The sequence below is a fragment of the Spermophilus citellus genome (genome assembly GCF_964194105.1).
Source record: "Spermophilus citellus genome assembly, chromosome: 4".
Lineage (NCBI taxonomy): Eukaryota > Metazoa > Chordata > Mammalia > Rodentia > Sciuridae > Spermophilus > Spermophilus citellus.
The window spans coordinates 198,343,895-198,365,678 of NC_138185.1; the positions used below are offsets into that span (position 1 = coordinate 198,343,895).

The window sequence follows — 21,784 nt, forward strand, 5'->3', positions numbered from 1 at the left end:
ATTTTATTTTTAAATGTTTATTTTTTAGTCTTAGGTGGACATAATATCTTTATTTTATTTTTATGTGGTGCTGAAGATCGAACCCAGTGCCTTGCGCATGCCAGGCAAGCACTCTACCACTGAGCCACAACCCCAGCCCTGAACTTCTTTTTTTTTACTTTTGAAAATCCATTTGTCCCATTACCATTTGATAGACTATTTGCTGAGAGCCACAGCCGAGTCGGAATGGCCCCTGGCATTTTGCCAATAGTATTGGTTGAGAGGCGAGCCATTAAGATGATGCAGGATTGATTCAATTGTATATTAGACCTTTACTGTCTGCCTCGGCCTGCTACTTTGGAGTTCTCACGGGATTCCTGGAGAGTTCACATTGGTTAGGGAAGTGCTGGAGGAGGGATTTCCGGTTGGTGGTTCCTGGAGGAGCCGCGTGGGTGGCGTTCGGGAGAGTTGGGGTGGGGGGAGCGTGTGTGGAGTGTGCTGGTGGAGCTCAGAAATAAAGTTTGTTCCTGCTTGAGTGGCTTGTGATTTGTGCCCAGCCAGACTGTGGCAGCTATTCTTTCCCCATTGGTCTTGGTACTCTTGTTAGAAATCAATTGGCCATAGTCATATAGGTTTATTCCTGGACACTAGATCCAATTCCATTGTTCTATATGTCTATCCTTATGCCAATACTACAATAATTTTATCACTATAGCTTTGTACTGTTTTAAAATCAAGTTTGCTTTCATTGTGATGATGAAGTCCTCTTTCTTCTTACACCTATTAATGTGATGAGCTATATTTATCAAATTTGCTAATACTGAACCATTTGTGAATTCTTGTGTTAAACTCTACTTGGGACTTTGGTATACTTTTAAAATCCATTTGGTACTTTTCTTTTTAAATATTTTTTTAGTTGCCAATGGTTTTTTTTTTACTTTATTTGTTTATTCATATGTGGTGCTGAGGGATTGAACCCAGGGCCTCACACATGCTAGGCAAGCACTCAAGCCACAACTCCAATCCCATTGGTACTATTTTTATGACTACTTCTTCATGTATGGTCATAAGTGGATTTGATCTATAATTTTCTTTTTATTTTTGTGCTTTGTTAGGTAGCTTTATCAGATCAATGTTGCAAAAAATGTGAAAACTGTCCATTTTTTTCCTACATAGTTTAATACAGTTGAATAGCATAGGTATTATCCTTTGGGGATTTAAAAGAACTAACCTGTGAAGCCATTTATACCCAGTCCTTTTAGAGATACTTTTTTTTTTTAACATAATGCCTTTATTTTATGTGGTACTGAGGATCGAACCCGGGTCCGCCCATGCTAGGCAAGCACTCTACCGCTGAGCCACAATCCCAGCCCTACTTTTTGTTTTATAACAGCTTTCTCTAGTTTCTTTTCCCTTACTGTTAGGAGTCTATTCAAATTTTCTTTTTCTCTCTTTTTTTTTAACTTCAGTTTATTTTAATAAGATATATTTTCCTAAAACACTCAGTTTGTTAAATTTTCAAAATTATCAACATAAATTCAAGTATGCAACTTAATTTGGGGGGTCTCTGGTTGGGTCTCCCCACTTATCTCCAGTGTATGTATGTCAGTATGTATATTATACTCTCTTTCACTACACACATACACACAGTGTTTTCTTTCTTTTTCTTTATTAAGGCTCATTTCTACTACTAACTTCAGTCTCTGTGTTTTCACTTCAAATTAAGAATAAAAAGTAGGCATTTATTTATTTATGTAGGTACTGGGAATTGAACCAAAGGGTATTTTACCACTGAGCTACATCCCTAGTTCTTTTTATCTTTATTTAATTTTGAAACAGGGTCTCAGTAAGTTGCTTAGGGTCTCACTAAAGTGTTAAGTCTGGCTTCAAACTTGTGATCCTTCTGCCTCCTGAGTTGCTAGGATTACAGGTGTGAACTGCCACACCTGGCGAACATAGGCTTTTATGGGCTGGCATTGTAGCTCAGTGGTAGAGCACTTCCTGGCATGTGTGAGGCCCTGGGTTCGATCCTCAGCATCACATTTAAATACATAAATAGAACCCCCCACACCCTCAAAAAAGAAAGTAGGCTTTTATGATATTTGAGTTCCCTTTAGTTTGAGGAATGAATACAAGAGTCTAAGAATTTCTAAGTTTTCATTCTATCACCTACCTTAATCAATTCATTTGGTCACATATGGCTACTCATGCCAACAACAACCACCAAAAAGAAACTTGGTAGAATGCAGAGAACAAAATATTCTGCATTTGGACTGACTCTCAGTTGTATTATCTATTTTAGAAATGTGAAGATGGAAATCAGCCTGTATCTTATTAGACTATGAGAAAAACTTGCCTGTTTGAAATAAACATTATTAAAAAGGTCTTTTTCTTCTCTGAGACACTACCTCACTGAAGAATTGCAGCTGACTTATGCTTTAATGGCTAAAATATTTGACACTGGGACTTCTTTTGTCTGTATTCCTTTCCCAAACTCCCTCTGAGTAAGGGAACTTTTATTCACAAAAATGTACTTAGAAAAACTATTATGTAGAATTTCATTCTTGAATGAATCAAATCATTTTTCCCATTCTTGAAAAAAAGTATTTATAAAATAGATACCAACCCCCACTTTGGTAATATTATCCATGAGAAGAAACAGAGCTCTGATGTGAGACACTGTACCATTAGCAGTTCCCAGCATTAATAAAAAGTAACATTATAATCATTAATTTATAAGGAATTATAAGGTATCTTATCACATATACATAGTCTATGCTATATAGAAAATACAGTACGTAGATGTGCAGAAAACAATATCAAACCTTGTTTTGTATCTTTAACCAAAGAGGAATAGTGAAATCAAATTAAAATAGGCTAGTTTTTAACTATAAATTTGTAGTACAATTTATAGTTATAAACAAATCATGACATAAACAAATGTATTAAATAAAATTTAATAAGTTTAGTTCTTAAAAAAATTAAAAAGTGAAGTTTTTAGTTCTCTTATTTGTTGATGGACCTTTATTTTATTCATTTATTTATATGCAGTGCTGAGAATGAAACCCAGTGCCTCACACTTGTGAGGCAAGTGCTCTACCACTGAGCCACAACCCCAGCCCTAAAAAATTCACTTTAAAAATGTTACCCTAGATGTCAACAAAGTTAAGTGGTTTAGACGGGGTCATATAAATAATAAATTAACAGAGCCAATAATAGAACTTTGGTCTTCTTTTGGGCATGGTAGGGCATGCCTGTGTGCCTCCTGAAAACAGAACATACCACCAATGAATATTTTGGGTATGGGGGGAACTGAAGCTATATCTGATCAAACCTATGAAACTACCAACTCAAAAGAAGTAAAGGAAATGCAGGAACATGTTAAACAAAATGAGTTTTTTATTTTCACCTTAGTTCAGAACCTACAAGAGAAGTGGGCTCCACTGAACACCCCATGCTCTCAGCTGGAACAACTGAAATGTATGCCTTAGCAATGGAAGCAAATCATAGGTAGACAGAGCCTTGCCAAAACTTAATCCAGCCTCAATTTTTTTTTTAATACAAAATCTGACAAGGACATTACAAGAAAGGAAACTTTATAGGTCAATCTGTCTCAAAAATAGATATAAAATTTCTGAACAAATGTTAGCAAATAAAAGTTAGTAATATACTCAACTTGATTGTGGTGGGTATTAAGTTGAGATTCCAGAAATGTAAGGTTGGTTGTTCAAAATATTCAGTCAGTGAGGTCTACCACTTAACAAAACTAAGATAAAAATCAAAACCATTTGAACAGTTGACACTGTTAGTTGCCTATAAGATAACCATTCCTTCAACCAGTTTCCCTGTTAGAAGAGCCTACACCTCTATGGTATAGATTGAAAATAAAAAATAATTGTTTTCTTGGCTTTCCTTGTTATTATGTTTTCAGCATTTCCTTTGATCCTAATAAGAATCAAGTGTGTGTGTGTGTGTGTGTGTGTGTGTGTGTGTGTGTGTAAAGAACTATCCCATCCAGATATAAAAGTTACTTGCTTCCTAACTTTGTATATTTAGATAATGATAACCCAACTATTTCTTAACTGGGTTGCTGGATTCTGTATGTAATGTTTTATCCAGAGCTTTATATTGATATCTATAAATTAATTTAGCCTAATCTCCTTTTTTGATGTTCTATGTCTTTTTAAATAATACATATATAAAAAGAATTTATAAGTTTATAAAACAAACTTAAAAGGCTTTTATGAATAGATAAAGCAGGAATTTTATCTTTTTTTAAGGTTTAATACTATTTCTTTTTTTTAAATTTTTTTTTAATATGAGTAGACCTTTATTTTATTCATTTACTTATACGTGGTGCTGAGAATCGAATCCAGTGCCTCACACATGCTAGGCAAGCGCTCTATCACTGAGCCACAGCCTCAGCCCCTACTATTTCTTTTTTTTGAATCTTTTTTTTTTTCAAGATTTAATACTATTTACTTTTAGTTTCTTAGGAGTTAGTTTTGGTCATTTTAAGAATATTATCAGTTTTATCCCTGTTTTTCAGGTTTATATGTATAGAGTAAATTTTTCAAATTTCATCTCTATTTTCCCATTTTATTTTTATTTGTAGCAACTTCTAGTTTGGCATAACATTTTATACCCCAAATCACAGATTTTAAAGAATAGTTTTAGGGCTGGAGTTGTAGCTCAGTGGTAGAGCACTTGTCTCACACGTGTGAGGCCCAGGATTCGATCCTCAGCACCACATAAAAATAAAGATATTTTGTCTATCTACAATTAAAAAAATTTTTTTAAAAGAATAGTTTTAATTGTAGATGAACACAATTCATTCATTCATTCATTCATTCATTCATTTATATACGGTGCCGAGGATTGAACCTAGTGCCTCACATGTGCTAGGGAGGCTCTACCCCTGCTCCACAACCAGAGCCTCTGAAGTCACAGATTATTAAATGGTAGATGGATTAGGAACTAGTCTCTTAGAAATAAAGAAGTAGGAGGTCTACTTTCTCCACCATGGTTTCTTAGTTCCATGTAAAATAAGAAATGCCTGTTATTAAAATATCTCTTATAATTTCTAACACAATGACAATCTTTATCTTAGAAAGGTGTGGTCCTCTAAACCATCTAGAAGATCATTTAATTGAACAAAATGTTGGTCTAGGAGATAAACAAATGCCAATTCTACTATCCATATGCTCAATTCTCCAGCTGGTTTATCCTACTTGCACATAATTCCTACGAACAACTGAATAAATGTGTTATAGCCCATGAAACAAAGGGATAAGAAAACACTTTCATCTCATTTAACAGTGAGTTAAAATAATCAAACTAACTTATAAACATAACTAATAAGTATGAATTCTGCATTCAGTTCCTTAATCTCTATGCCTTCAAATGTGAAGATAATGTGACCTCCAAAATATACCCAATAGAAGGTCCATTTTAACATGATATATGTTCTATTTAATCAGAAGATTAAGAATTTTTAGTATAAGTCAAGGGATTGGCTTGGATTCTACCAATTTATTTAACAGTCATAATTAATAGCAGCACTTAAAAATATGTTATTAGGCAATTATAGATAGATTCTTAGTATATTATTTTAATTGATAAAAAGTACTGTTTAAATCATCAGTTCTCAAAATTTTTGGTCTCAGGACCCCATTACTTTGAGGCTCCCAAAGAGTTTTTGTTTATCTCAGTTATAGCTAATAACAATTACTATACAAGAAATTAAGAACTTCTAAAATGTTTAACTCACTTAAAAAGAATTATAATAGGGCTGGGGATATAGCTCAGTTGGTAGAGTGCTTGCCTTGAATGCACAAGGCCCTGGGTTCAATCCCCAGCATTACAAAAAAAAAAAAAAAAAAAGGAATGATAATAGGGCCAAGGTGGAGTGCCTGCTTGCCTAGCATGTGTGAGGCTCTGGGTTCAATCCTCAGCACCACATAAATATAAACAAATAAAATAAAGGCATAAAAAATACAATAATGTTACTTACAAAATGATGATAAACTCAATTGTGTGTTAGCATAAATAAGATTTTTAATAAAAATAACTATTTTCCATATAATCACATTTAAAGATCTCTTTTTGGGCTGAGATTATGGCTCAGTGGTAGAGCGCTCACCCTAGCACGGGCGGGACGCTGGTTTGATCCTCAGCACCATGTAAAAATAAAAATGCATTGTGTTGTGTCCATCTACACCAAAAAAATAAATATAAAAAAATCTCTTTAATATCTGGCTTACTATAAGAAAACTGGATTCCCATATTTTTAATCTACATTCAAGCTGTTACACTATGTTGTTTCCATTAAAAGTATATGAAGAGATAAGAATCACCTGTGGCCAACATGGCGGTGGGTGCAGAGAGATCAAGTCCCTGACCTCTTCAGCTGTGCAGGCATAGGGAGTCGTAAATAACCTAAATCTGTTTGCTCAGGATCACTAGGCAATGCTGAGCTGACGTGGATCTGGGGCGAACAGTCTGGGCCTCTCAGAACACACACTGAGCCCAGATCGGCTGAATTCAAGCTCCCGTTTGCCTGCTTCCCGCAGACAAACAGCTGTGACTCAGCACTAATCCATCCGGCTGAAACAACTGGTCAGCCCTTCTCATCCTACGGAGGTAAATGCCTACCGAGCCTTCATAGGTAGTGGCCACAGGTTTGAAACGGGGCTTGGGAGAGACAGTAAGGACCCACCCGTTGCATTGGTCAACCAGCAAAGGGAAACGAACTGTCGCCATTTGCAAGAGACACCACCATGGCAGAGAACTGACGTCATCAGACTGTGGCAGAGGAGATAACTTCATTGAAACCTGAGGCTACAGGTGTGTAATTCCCTAGCCTTCCCTCTCCACACATCGGGGAAACCTTAAGGGCCCCTCCCAGCTCTCCTGTAAGGGCCTCTCCCAGCTCTCCCGTGAGCACGATAGCCAGCCCGAGGGAATCAGAGGTGGCGCGGGACCCGCGGAGTGGAACTACCGCTCCCACCAGGGCTGACAGCTGAGGTCTCTTGCACCAGCTACCGGGGGCGTGGCTACCAGAGGGCAAGTAAAATTCGCTGAGGATTCTCAGCCCCAAGCTCTACAAACTTAGGGTCTGAGGGAATGGCAAACTGGAAGAGTGTGCCCAGTCGTTCATGAAAACAGGGCTCCCGGGAGCAGCAGACCTGGCGTGTAGCCAGTATTGTGGTGAGAGGCACCCGTGAGAGGGGCCTGGCTAGAGGAAAAGTGGGAAGTGACTAGACACAAGAGGAGGCCCTAGGCACTCAGGATTGCAGACTCGCCCAGTCTGGGGGGAGCTGCTTCACAGTGATTGGTTCCCGCATATTGACAGGAGAAACTTGGCCTGGTGGGCACAGCGCCACCTACTGGAAGAGAAGTTAATCAAACTCTAAGACTGCATTTATTAGTTTTTTTTTTTCTTTTCTCTTTTTTTTTGATTTGGGTTTTTCTTTCATTTTCATTCTTCTTTCTTGTTTTCTTAAATTTTTTTTAAAAATTTTTAAAAAAATTTTTTTCTTCTAATTTTAATTTTAATTTTTTTATTATTTTTAAAAAATTTTTTTTCTTTTTTATTTCCTATTTTTTTCTTCTTTTATCTTTTCATTTCTTTTCAATTATCTTATCCCTCCTTCCTTGAATTCTACCTGCTTACTCTCATTCTCTTTAGTGACTTCTTCCCTTCCCTTCTAATACCTTTCCTCCCAAGCATCAAATAAATTTATAGGAGTAAACAGTAACTCATCAGTCAAACAGAATAAGAAGTAACATGAGCAGCTTCAAAAAGCAAGGAAGAAAAGGAGTACAAACAATGCAGGACAGCCTAAATATTCAGGAGGACCTAGAGTCATCAGAAAAATGGTCATATAAAGAACTCAAGGAACACCTTAGACAGATGGAATGGAACCTTAAAGAGGATACAAGACAGCAAATTCAAGCAGCGAAAGAACACATTGAGAAGGAATTACATAAACAGATAAAAGAAGAAGTTAAGCATCTTTATCAGGAGATAGAGATTATAAAAAATAATCAAACAATAATTCTAGAAATGAAGGAAACGATAAACCAAATTAAAAACTCAATTGAGAGTATCACTAACAGAGTGGAGCAAGTAGAAGCCAGAATGTCAGATAATGAAGACAAAATATATCATCTTGAAAAGAGTCTAGCCAACTCAGAAAGGCTGGTAAAAAATCACGAGAAAAACATCCAAGAGTTATGGGATAACATAAAAAAACCAAACTTACGAGTCATGAGGATAGAAGAAGGTACAGAGATTCAAACCAAGGGAATGAGTAACCTGCTGAATGAAATAATTACAGAAAACTTTCCAGAAATAAAAAAGGAAACAGATATACAAATTGAAGATGCATACAGGACACCGAGCACACAAAATCACAGTAGACCAACGCCAAGACACATTGTTATGAAGATATCCAATATACAGAACAAAGAGAAAATATTAAAAGCTACAAGAGAAAGGAGACATATTACATTCAGGGGTAAACCAATAAGGTTAACAACGGATTTTTCATCACAGACACTGAAAGCAAGAAGGTCATGGAACAATGTATTTCAAACACTGAAAGACAATGGATGCCAACCAAGAATTCTGTATCCAGCAAAATTAAGCTTCAGGTATGACAACGAAATAAAAATCTTTCATGATAAACAAAAGTTAAAGGAATTTGCAGCCAGAAAACCAGCATTGCAAAGCATTTTGAGCAAAACACTACACGAGGAAGAAATGAAAAACAATAACCAAAACCATCAGTGGGAAGTGCCTCGGTAAAGACAGAGGGTGAGGGGAAAGATAATCATGGAGAAACAAACTAAATTTTTTAAAAAAAAGGATAAACAATCAAACATGGATGGAAGTTCAAACCATATATCAATAGTAACTCTGAATGTTAATGGCTTAAACTCTCCAATAAAGCGACATAGGCTGGTATCATGGATTAAAAAAACAAATCCAACAATATGCTGCCTCCAGGAGACACATCTGATTGGAAAAGACATACACAGGCTGAAGGTGAAAGGATGGGAAAAAATATACCACGCACACGGTCCTCATAAGCAAGCAGGGGTGGCCATCCTCATATCGAATAAAATCGACTTCAAGACTAAGTTAATCAAAAGGGATAAAGAAGGTCATTATATACTGTTAAAAGGAACCATTCACCAACAAGACATAACAATTATCAATATTTACGCACCAAATAATGGTGCTGCGACATTCATAAAACAAATTCTCCTCAAGTTCAAGAATCAAATAGACCACAACACAATAATTATGGGTGACTTCAACACACCTCTCTCACCATTGGACAGATCCTCCAAACAAAAGTTGAATAAAGAAACTATAGAACTCAATACCACAATCAATAACCTAGACTTAACTGACTTATATAGAATATATCAACCATCATCAAATGGATATACTTTTTTCTCAGCAGCACATGGATCCTTCTCAAAAATAGACCATATATTATGCCATAGGGCAACCCTCAGTAAATATAAAGGGGTGGAGATAATACCATGCATTTTATCTGATCATAATGGAATGAAACTGGAAATCAATGATAAAGGAAGGAAGGAAAAATCCTACATCACATGGAAAATGAACAATGTGTTACTGAATGATCAATGGGTTACAGAGGACATAGGGGGGGAAATCAAAAAATTCTTAGAGATGAATGAAAATACAGACACAACATATCGGAATCTATGGGACACAATGAGAGCAGTTATAGGAGGAAGGTTCATCGCCTGGTGGTCATTCCTCAAAAGAAGAAAAAACCAACAAATAAATGAGCTCACACTCCAACTCAAAGCCCTAGAAAGGGAAGAGCAAGGCAACAGCAAGTGTAGCAGAAGGCAAGAAATAATTAAAATCAGAGCGGAAATCAATGAAATTGAAACAAAAGAAACTATTGAAAAAATTAACAAAACTAAAAGTTGGTTCTTTGAAAAAATAAATAAGATTGACAGACCTTTAGCCATGCTAACGAAGAGAAGAAGAGAGAGAACTCAAATTACTAACATACGGGATGAAAAAGGCAATATCACAACAGATGCTACAGAAATACAGAAGACAATTAGAAATTATTTTGAAAACCTATATTCCAATAAAATAGAAGATAGTGAAGACATCGATAAATTTCTTAAGTCATACGATTTGCCCAGACTGAGTCAGGAGGATACACACAATTTGAACAGACCAATATCAATGGATGAAATTGAAGAAGCCATCAAAAGACTACCAACCAAGAAAAGCCCAGGACCGGATGGGTATACAGCGGAGTTTTACAAAACCTTTAAAGAAGAATTAATACCAATACTTTTCAAGTTATTTCAGGAAATAGAAAAAGAGGGAGCTCTTCCAAATTCATTCTATGAGGCCAACATCACCCTGATTCTGAAACCAGACAAAGACACCTCAAAGAAAGAAAACTACAGACCAATATCTCTAATGAACCTAGATGCAAAAATCCTCAATAAAATTCTGGCGAATCGAATACAAAAACACATCAAAAAAATTGTGCACCATGATCAAGTAGGATTCATCCCTGGGATGCAAGGATGGTTCAACATACGGAAATCAATAAATGTTATTCACCACATCAATAGACTTAAAGATAAGAACCATATGATCATTAGACAGACGAAAGAATTAGCAATTAGACAGACGAAAGAAATTAAAGGCATAAAAATAGGAAAAGAAGAACTTAAATTATCACTATTTGCAGATGACATGATTCTATACCTAGAAGACCCAAAAGGGTCTACAAAGAAACTACTAGAACTAATAAATGAATTCAGCAAAGTGGCAGGATATAAAATCAACACGCATAAATCAAAGGCATTTCTGTATATCAGCGACAAAACTTCTGAAACGGAAATGAGGAAAAACACTCCATTCACAATATCCTCAAAAAAAATAAAATACTTGGGAATCAACCTAACAAAAGAGGTGAAAGATTTATACAATGAAAACTACAGAACCCTAAAGAGAGAAGTAGAAGAAGATCTTAGAAGATGGAAAAATATACCCTGTTCATGGATAGGCAGAACTAACATCATCAAAATGGCGATATTACCAAAAGTTCTCTATAGGTTTAATGCAATGCCAATCAAAATCCCAACGGCATTTCTTGTAGAAATAGATAAAGCAATCATGAAATTCATATGGAAAAATAAAAGACCCAGAATAGCAAAAGCAATTCTAAGCAGGAAGTGTGAATCAGGCAGTATAGCGATACCAGATTTCAAACTATATTACAGAGCAATAGTGACAAAAACAGCATGGTACTGGTACCAAAACAGGCGGGTGGACCAATGGTATAGAATAGAGGACACAGAGACTAATCCACAAAGTTACAACTATCTTATATTTGATAAAGGGGCTAAAAGCATGCAATGGAGGAAGGATAGCATCTTCAACAAATGGTGTTGGGAAAACTGGAAATCCATATGCAACAAAATGAAACTGAATCCCTTTCTCTCGCCATGCACAAAAGTTAACTCAAAATGGATCAAGGAGCTTGATATCAAATCAGAGACTCTGCGTCTGATAGAAGAAAAAGTTGGCTCCGATCTACATATTGTGGGGTCGGGCTCCAAATTCCTTAATAGGACACCCATAGCACAAGAGTTAATACCAAGAATCAACAAATGGGACTTTCTTAAACTAAAAAGTTTTTTCTCAGCAAAAGAAACAATAAGAGAGGTAAATAGGGAGCCTACATCCTGGGAACAAATTTTTACTCCTCACACTTCAGATAGAGCCCTAATATCCAGAGTATACAAAGAACTCAAAAAATTAGACAATAAGATAACAAATAACCCAATCAACAAATGGGCCAAGGACCTGAACAGACACTTCTCAGAGGAGGATATACAATCAATCAACAAGTACATGAAAAAATGCTCACCATCTCTAGCAGTCAGAGAAATGCAAATCAAAACCACCCTAAGATACCATCTCACTCCAGTAAGATTGACAGCCACTATGAAGTCAAACAACAACAAGTGCTGGCGAGGATGTGGAGAAGAGGGTACACTTGTACATTGCTGGTGGGACTGCAAATTGGTGCGGCCAATTTGGAAAGCAGTTTGGAGATTCCTGGGAAAGATGGGAATGGAACCACCATTTGACCCTGCTATTGCCCTTCTCGGATTATTCCCTGAAGACCTTAAAAGAGCATGCTACAGGGATACTGCCACATCGATGTTCATAGCAGCACAATTCACAATAGCAAGACTGTGGAACCAACCCAGATGCCCTTCAATAGATGAATGGATAAAAAAAATGTGGCATCTATACACAATGGAGTACTATGCAGCAATAAAAAATGACAAAATCATAGAATTTTCAGGGAAATGGATGGCACTAGAGCAGATTATGCTTAGTGAAGCTAGCCAATCCCTAAAAAACAAATACCAAATGTCTTCTTTGATATAATGAGAGCAACTATGAACAGAGCAGGGAGGAAGAGCAGGAAGAAAAGATTAACATTAAACAGAGACATGAGATGGGAGGGAAAGGGAGAGAAAAGGGAAATTGCATGGAAATGAAGGGAGACCCTCATTGCTATACAAAATTACATATAAGAGGTTGTGAGGGGAATGGGAAAATAAATAAGGAGAGAAATGAATTACAGTAGATGGGGTAGAGAGAGAAGATGGGAGGGGAGGGGAGGGGGGATAGTAGGGGATAGGAAAGGTATCAGAATACAACAATTACTAATAGGGCATTATGTAAAATTGTGGATGTGTAACTGACGTGATTCTGCAATCTGCATTTGGGGTAAAATTGGGGGTTCATAACCCACTTCAATCTAATGTATGAAATATGATATGTCAAGAGCTTTGTAATGTTGTGAACAACCAATAAAAAAAAAATTAAAAAAAAAAGTATATGAAGAAAGTCTGACCTCAAACAGACACATGGCTGGAAAAGAGACTACCTAAGGACTCCTGAAAAAGGTTTTGGGGAATTCACTTTGAGAACCACTAGATTAAGTTTTGTATGGAAAGGTAATGTTTCATTTGTCATGTTAATTTCTTCCTCCATTAAAAATTTATCTGTTACAGTCACAGATAGAATTGCAAGACAGAGCTTGAAAACTACTTTATCATTACTCTAATAATGAGCAAGTTATAGTGCATTTAAACATACACAGTAGGATGAAGCTAGTTTTAGTTAACTTGGTTATCTCCTCTCCTCTAAGCTTTTCTCTCCTACTCTTCACAGTGACTGTTCTACTGTCCTCAAAATCAATTTGACACCCACAACTTCTCTACTCACTCTTCTACAGATATCTTCACTTCCTATTTCCTTGAGAAAATAGAACCCCATTAATCTCAAGCCACCAACTCTGAAGGTGCATCTGCACCATTTTCTACCCTTGGAAACAGAAGCAGTGACCTCTATATGATTAAAAATTGTAATATTAAAGAAAAAATTCCCGGGCTGGGGATGTGGCTCAAGCGGTAGCGCGCTCGCCTGGCATGCGTGCGACCCGGGTTCGATCCTCAGCACCACGTACCAACAAAGATGTTGTGTTCGCCAAGAACTAAAAAATAAATATTAAAAATTCTCTCTCTCTCCCCTCTCTCACTCTCTCTTTAAAAAAAAAAAAAAATTCCCTTTGTTTTAATTCTTCTGATTAACTCTCCTTAGATTTCTAGAATATACCAAACCTGTATTTAACAAAGTAGACTCCCACCCCCTTATCATTTAGTAAGCGTATCTCACTGAAAAGAATTTCAGTCCTGATAATTCAGGCTCTTTATATATTTCAGGATTAGTATTCTCATCAGAAGTGAATGTATTTGTACTGATTGCAGATAACAGCAAAAATTCTTATTTAAATACAAAAAGAAAAATCACTAATTGTAATTTATTTTTTCTCATTTAATTCCATCATTGAAGCAGAATATGAAGAAATTCATTTTTGGAGGGTTCTCATTTAATTGTCCTAATTAATGGGTCTTCACATACAATGGCTGCCATTTTTTCTTCTTCTTCTTTTTTTTTTTTCACCACATAGATTTACATAAGCATCAGCTTTTACCTTAACTGGGAAGCTACATTTTCCAGTGCGAACTCCTTCTTCATCTGTCTGCCACTGATGTGGACGACTGGCCTCTGGAACATAAACGTCTTTCTTTCTCCTAAAACTTTGTCGTAGTTTGTTCATCTTAACTTTTATAACCTGTGACAGAGTAAAAGACATATGAAAAAGAAGTTATGATTTTTTTACTTATTTAAACTTAGGATACCATACTAGTAAAAACATAATGCCCCAATTTAAAGGTTTTGGCTTAAGAGAAAATGAGCAATTAGTATATTTCCTTTTAGAATGATAAGAAGTCAAACAAATCATTTTTCTTTTTGAAAAGACAACTACAATACTAGTCCTTATAGAAACTACAACAATTTCAAGTAGGAATTGAAACAATATTATTTTAAGAAATTTCAAACATTTAATTTCCTAAAACAATGATAAATTCTCCTTATTGATCTATTTCTCAAATTAATTCTCACTTCTGAAAATGAAAATTTTACATGTAGGCCAAAGTATAGACTATTTAACAATTTCTAAAAACTTTTATGCTAACTTGTTAAGAAGAATATCATTCAGAAAACTTGGGGATCTTTTTGACTTATTATTGAAAGACAATAGGCAAAAGAGGGACTCTGCTGTGCCTGTGCTGAAGTTTACAAGGGAGCAGGTCTGGCTGCTGAACACCAGGAAATGGTGCTGAAAGATTTACTGCAAGAACAATGGGCCCCTCAAAAACTAGAACCATTGACATTCAGGGATGTGGCCATTGATTTCTCTGAAGAGGAATGGAAATATCTGGACCCGGTTCAGCAGACTTTATATGGAGGTGTGATGCTAGAGATCTATAGAAACCTGGTGTTTGTGGGTGATATAAGCATCATACAGAGAGAGGACAGTGTTTTTCCATTTCTATAAGTGCACATTCAGGGGGAAAAGAACAAGATGAACAGTTTCACTTAGATCCTTACAACCACCATGATGAGCTGAGTGGAGAGAAGAAGTATATCTGCCTGAGAAGCAAAAATCTGTCCAAGCAAAGTCTACTCAACTGGCCTGGTTCGTCCAATAGCACACCAGTCAACATCACTCCTCCGCTAGATCCCCCAACTCTCCTTCAAAGGAAGAGCTCTAATTTTAGAGAGCTGACTGTTCTTCAGGGGCATGAATGTTCATTAAATATTCCATTCAACTTGATCCTTTATATATAGTTATGAATATAGTTATAAACCTAACTGTAAATAAGTAAGATACAAAAAAAAAAAAAAACCTAAAGGTTTGAAATGAAAGGATCAGTAGGAACAAATAGAGGTGATTCTGGGAAACTGTATCCTGAGATAGGAGAAAGAGTCTCTTAAGCTGCTGTAACAAAAGTACCAGCCAGAGAATTAACTAAGTTCCTAGGAGGATAAAATAAAATTGTAAAATTAAAACAAAATGATAACTGAATAATTAGATAACAACTTTAATAAAAATAGCTCCAAATAAGTGTCTTAAGTAAGAAGCTTATAGAAGTGTCTCAGAAATTAGAGCAAAAAACAAATTAAAAATATGCAATACATGTTAGAAGACATAGGGATTTGGTAGATGAAATACAAAATTCATTATATGAGGTTTTAGAAATAAATGACAGAGGCAATGATTAGGTATACAACAAACAATGGAAAAGAATTATCCTCACACTTCACAACTACCAGAATGAAGAGAAAATTAATAACATTCAGCATTGGCAGTATTATGGAAAGTAGGGAATACTGCAAAATATTATAGAGAATATAATCTGTGCACTTCTTTGAGAGAAATTAATTAACCTTATAATCTATCATTCTTAAAGAATTTATCCAGTGGATGGTTTGCCCAAGTACAAACATAGAATCCAGAATTCACTTTAGCATGACTTTAATAACTAAAGCTTGAAACTATACATATGTCTATTTACAGTGTGATTTGTCTATGTAGTCATTGAAAAAAGTATGTTGATATTAATAAATACTCAGATATACACAAGTTAAATTTCAATCCGAAATTTAAGAAAAAATTATGTGTTAAACATGAACATATATGTATAGTTTTAAATCCTCTTTTGTGCATAAATATTTTTTAGAAAAAATATAGAATTCAAATTTTAATTTTGCCTCTCATTAGATAAGTTCCTAAATCAGAGCATCATCAAAGATTGAGGAAAATAATTAGTTTTAAAATAAAAGTAACCATAAAAGCCTTATTTCATTTGATAAAAATTAAACATACTAATTATATTTATAAATCATCTTTAATAATAGTGAATTAAAGAAATAAAATGGACCAAAATAGTAAATTTATACATTCGCTCCTAGAATAGAGTATGTATTTCTTTTCTTCATAATACTTTCACAATTACATAGCAAATATGTAAAATATTTCTGTGTACTTTCTGATTTTATCATGTTCAAATCAAGGAAGACTTATTTAATGGAAGAATAGATGTTTTCAAACTTATTTAAGGAAAAATTTAAATGGATAGATAATAAAATCTCATATTCATAACAGATACAAAAAAAAAATAGGCAAAAGAGGAACTGTAGTCATCTTTTCATAAAAGATATTTTGTGACGAGGATGAAAAATTTTCTTTCAACATAAAGAAGAAAAAGTTCTACCAGGACTAAATTAATCTGAAGGAAAAAGATGAACTAACTGATAAGAAACAACATTCAAGACACAAAATAAACGTGATAGAATAAGTGCCCCTTTATAAAAGGGAAAAATCTCAAAATGTGAAACTAATACCTCTAATTTTCTATTAAGAAGCATGGCTCATTCTTTTTCAGAAGGAGTTAAGATCACTTTGAGGCTAGTTGAGGTTCTTAAATCCAGAAATGATGTGACAAAATTACAAAAAGAAACCATATTCTCAGGAATATTAATTTCCACATGACAGTAATGAAAGACTTGAGAATCAAAGTTTGCATTCTGAGCAGATCATTTTGTATTTTAAAATGTATAATACCAAAGCAGAAATATTATGCCAAATTAGCTAATTTGCAGAGACAAGCCAAGCTTACCACTCATTATAAGTAAAACTTCTGACAAAAAATATAAAAATCTATGGACCTTCTAAAAATAAATAAAAGCAGATTACTCATTCCAAAAGGTAACTAAATGAGAGTCTACCTTAATCTAATAAACTTCCAAAAATTATTCTATAACCCTCCTTGAAAATATATCCTGTTATATTCCTTTCAAATCACTTTTAAAAATATATACAGGAGAGGCCTGACCCACAAACACTGGCCGCCTCTGCAGAGAGGAATACACCATGCCTATATGAGAGGAATACCTGGTACCCATGCAGTTCCCTATTCACCAGAGTGTGGCTCCACAGCCCAACATCAAGGTACCCACAGGCTTGACACAGCAGCTGCAACCAAAGCCATAACATCACGGCTTCTATCTAGGGACAACAATATACTAAAATGTCACCAAGGTCCCTGTGGGTCTGGGTGCACCAGAGGTATCTCTACTAGGGGTGCTAACAATCATCGTCCTGTTGCAGAGGTAACAAGGTTGACTCTCTTTTTTCTCCTGCTAACAGCCAACTTCTTTTGGTTACCCTTTCCCTAGTCATATAATCTAATATCTCTATATTCTCACATCCTACCCCCTTCCCTGTGTACCATTAGAAACTATAAACCATTATGCAAACCTATTGACCATATATATGACCATATATATAGTAGAATATAACCAAACTCATCATTTCTGCTTATAGCAACAAAACAGTAAATGTCAAAATAGAAGCTAACTGATTTATTGCTACATATTGGTTACACTGGGTGCTGGAACATTGATACCCCTTTAAAGGTAAGGTATTGGTAACCTGCAGGGACAGTAGAAGACAATAGGGTAGAAGCTGCAATACCTCAGAACTACACTGCAAGAGAGGAAGACACATAGACATCATGAAAAAACAAGTGAGGAAAGTGCCCCAAACCAATCAAGATACTACAAAAATATAATCCATTGATAGCACAGGAGAAGGAATTCAAAATGTACACAATTAAAATGATCTGGGAGAAAATACAGGCAAAAATTGATCACTCCAACAAAGAGATCACTTGACAAGATCACTTGGAAGCAAGACCTCAGACAATGAAGATAAAATATATAATCTTGAAAATAAAGTTGACAACACAGTGAAGATGGTAAGAAACCATGAACAGAATATCCAAGAATTATAGGATAACATTAAAAGAGCAAATCTAAGATTTATCAGGATAGAGGAAGACTCAGAGATTCAAACTTCAAAGGAATGCACAATCTCTTCAATGAAATAATATCAGAAAATTTCCCAAGCATGAATAATGAATTGGAAAATCCAATATAAGAGGCTTACAGGACAGCAAATGCACAAAATTACAACAGATCTACACTAAGACACTTTATAATGAAAATGCCTGGCATAAAGAATAAGGATAGAATTTTAAAGGCCGCAAGAGAGAAGAATCTGATTACACATAGGGGAAGACCAATTCGGATCTCAGCAGATTTTTCAACCCAGACCCTCAAAGCCAGGTGATCCTGGAACAAAACATACCAAGCTCTGAAAGAAAATGAATGCCAACCAAGAATCTTATAACCTTATAGCAAAGTTAAACTTCAGATCTGATGATGAAATAAAAACCTTCCAAGATAAACAAAAGCTAAAAATAATTACAGTAAGAAAGCCTGCACTACAAAACATTCTTGGCAAAATATTCCAGGAGGAGGAAATGAAAAACAACAATGAAAATCTGCCAAGGGAGGAACTACACTAAAGGAAAGGCCAATCAAAGGAAAAACCAAGGCAAGGTAAAAGCCAAAAATAAACCAAAATGACCAGGAATACAAACCATGTCTTAATAATAACTCTGAATGTCAATGGCCTAAAGTCACCAATTAAAAAACAGACTAGCAGATTGGATTAAGAAAAAAAAAGACCAAAAATATGCTGCCTTCAAGAGACTCATCTCATAGGAAAAGACATCCACAGACTGATGGTGAAAGGATGGGCCGCGTAAACAAGCAAGGGTTTCCTCTTTTTATCAGATAAACTGGACTTCAAACCAAACTTAGGGAAAAGAGATAAAGAAGGTCATTTCATACTACTTAAGGGAATCATACATAACAAGACATAACAATCATAAATATCTATGCCCCAAACAATGGGACTCTATTTATAGCAAACAAACCCTTCTAACTTCAAGAATCAAAAGACCATAACACAATAAAACTGGGTGACTTAAACACACCTCTCTCACCACTGGATAGATCTTCCAAACAAAAATTAAACAAAGAAACTATAGAACTCAATAAAATAATCAATAATTTAGACTTAACAGACATATATAGAATATTCCATCCATCAACAAGTGAATACACTTTTTTCTCAGCAGCACATGGATCCTTCTCCAAAATAGACAATATGTTATGCCACAAAGAAAGTCTCAGCAAATACAAAAAAAGAGAGATACTACCCTGCATTCTATCAGATCATAATGGAATGAAATTAGAGATCAATGATTGAATAAAAAATAGAAGCTACTCCAACACCTGTAAACTAAATAATATGCTACTGAAGGATGTATGGATAACAGAAGACATCAGGGAGGAGATTAAAAATTCTTGGAGGTAAATGAGAACTCCAATACAACATGTCAAAATCTCTGGGACACTATGAAGGCAGTACCATGAGGAAAGTTCATTTCATGGAGTTCATTCATTAAAAGAAGAAAAAGTCAACAAATAAATGACCTGACATTATGGCTCGAAGTCCTAGAAAAAGAGAAACAAACCAATACTAAAAGAAGAAGACAGAAAATAACTAAAATTAGGGCAGAAATCAATGAAAAGAAATAATTCAAAACATTGACAAAACAAAAAACTAGTTTTTTGAAAAATAAATAAAATTGACAAACCCTTAGCCACCCTAAAGAAAAGAAGGAGATGGGGCTGGGTTGTGGTTCAGCTGTAGAGCGCTTACCTAGCATGTGTGAGGCACTGGGTTCGATCCTCAGCACCACATAAAAATAAAATAAATAAAATAAAGGTATTGTGTTCACCTACAACTAAAAAATATTTTTAAAAAAAAGGAGAGAGAAAACTCAAATTACCAAAATTTTGCTAAAAAAGGAAATATCATGAAAGACACTACTGAAATACAGACGATAATTAGAAACTATTTTGAAAAATTATACTCTGGTAAAATAGAAAACCTTGAAGACACTGACAAATTTCTAGAGGCATACCACCTACCCAAACTGAACCAGGAGGACATACACACCTTAAACAGATCAATGTCAAGCAAGGAAATAGAAGACATCATCAAAAGCCTACCAACCAAGAAAAGCCCAGGACCAGATGGACTCTCAGCTGAGTTTTACAAGACCTAAAAGAAGAATTAATATCAATACTTCTCAAGTTATTCCATGAAATAGAAAAGGAGAGAACCCTTTCAAATTCATTATATGAGGCTAGTATCACATCCTGATACCCAAACCAGACAGAAACACATCAAAATAGAAATAGAAAAAAGCAATCATGAAATTCATTTGGAAAAATAAGAGACCCATAATTGCCAATTAGCAATCCTTAGCAAGGAGAGTGAAGCAGGAGGCTTCACAATACCAGAACTTAAATTATATTACAAAGCTACAGTAACAAAACAGCATGGTATTGGCACAAAAATAGACTTGTAGACCAATGGTACAGAATAGAAGATGTAGAGACAAACCCACATAAATATAGTTATTTCATATTAGACAAAGGCACCAAAAACATATATTGGAGAAAAAATAGCTTCTTCAACAAATAGTGCTGGGAAAACTGGAAATCCATATGCAGCAAAATGAAACTAAACCCCTACTTCTCACCATGCACAAAACTCAACTCAAAGTGGATCAAGGACCTAGGAATTAGACCAGAGACCCTATGCCTAATAGAAGAAAAAGTAGGCCCAAATCTTCATCATGGTGGGTTAGGCCCTTACTTCCTTAACAAGACTCGTAAAGCATAAGAAATAAAACAAAGGTTCAATAAATGGGATGGATTCAAACTAAAAAGCTTTTTCTCAGCAAAAGAAATAATCAATGAGATGAAGAGAAAGCCTACATTTGGGGAGCAAATTTTTGCCACACACATGTCAGAGAGAGCACTAATCTCCAGAATATATAAAGAACTCAAAAAACTTAACACCAAAAAAACAAACAACCCAATCAATAAATGGGCCAAAGAGCTGACAGACACTTCTCAGAAGAAATACATTTGGTCAACAAATATATGAAAAATTGTTCAACATCTCTAGTAATTAGAGAAATGCAAATCAAACTACTCTAAGATTTCATCTAATGCCAGTAGAATAGCAGTTATCAAGAATACAAGCAACAATAAGTGTTGGCAAGGATGTGGGGGAAAAACGGTACACTCATACATCGCTGGTGGAATACAAATTGGTGCAACCAGTCTGGAAAGCAGTATGGAGATTTCCTAGAAAATTTGGAATGGAACCACCATTTGACCCAGCTATCCTACTCCTTGGTCTATACCCAAAAGACTTAAAAACAGCATACTACAGTAATGCAGCCATTTCAATGTTTATAGCAGCACGATTCACAATTGTTAAACTGTAATAAATGAATGGATAAAGAAATTATGGTACATATACACAATGGAATATTACTCAACATTAAAAGAGAATAA

The 21,784-nt window shown here is 35.3% G+C and overlaps 1 protein-coding gene across 13 annotated transcripts in view; it reads right to left on the bottom strand.

Moving 5' to 3' along the window:
• NUMB (NUMB endocytic adaptor protein) overlaps positions 1-21,784 on the bottom strand; it is a 176,484-nt gene that overhangs the window by 56,964 nt on the left and 97,736 nt on the right. For all 13 annotated transcript variants that reach the window (XM_081289448.1, XM_081289447.1, XM_081289444.1 and 10 more), the window contains one exon: positions 14,079-14,219. In XM_081289448.1, coding sequence (XP_081145574.1) covers positions 14,079-14,204 — 126 coding nt within the window. In that variant the 5' untranslated portion in view covers positions 14,205-14,219. The remainder of the gene's footprint in view (positions 1-14,078; positions 14,220-21,784) is intronic.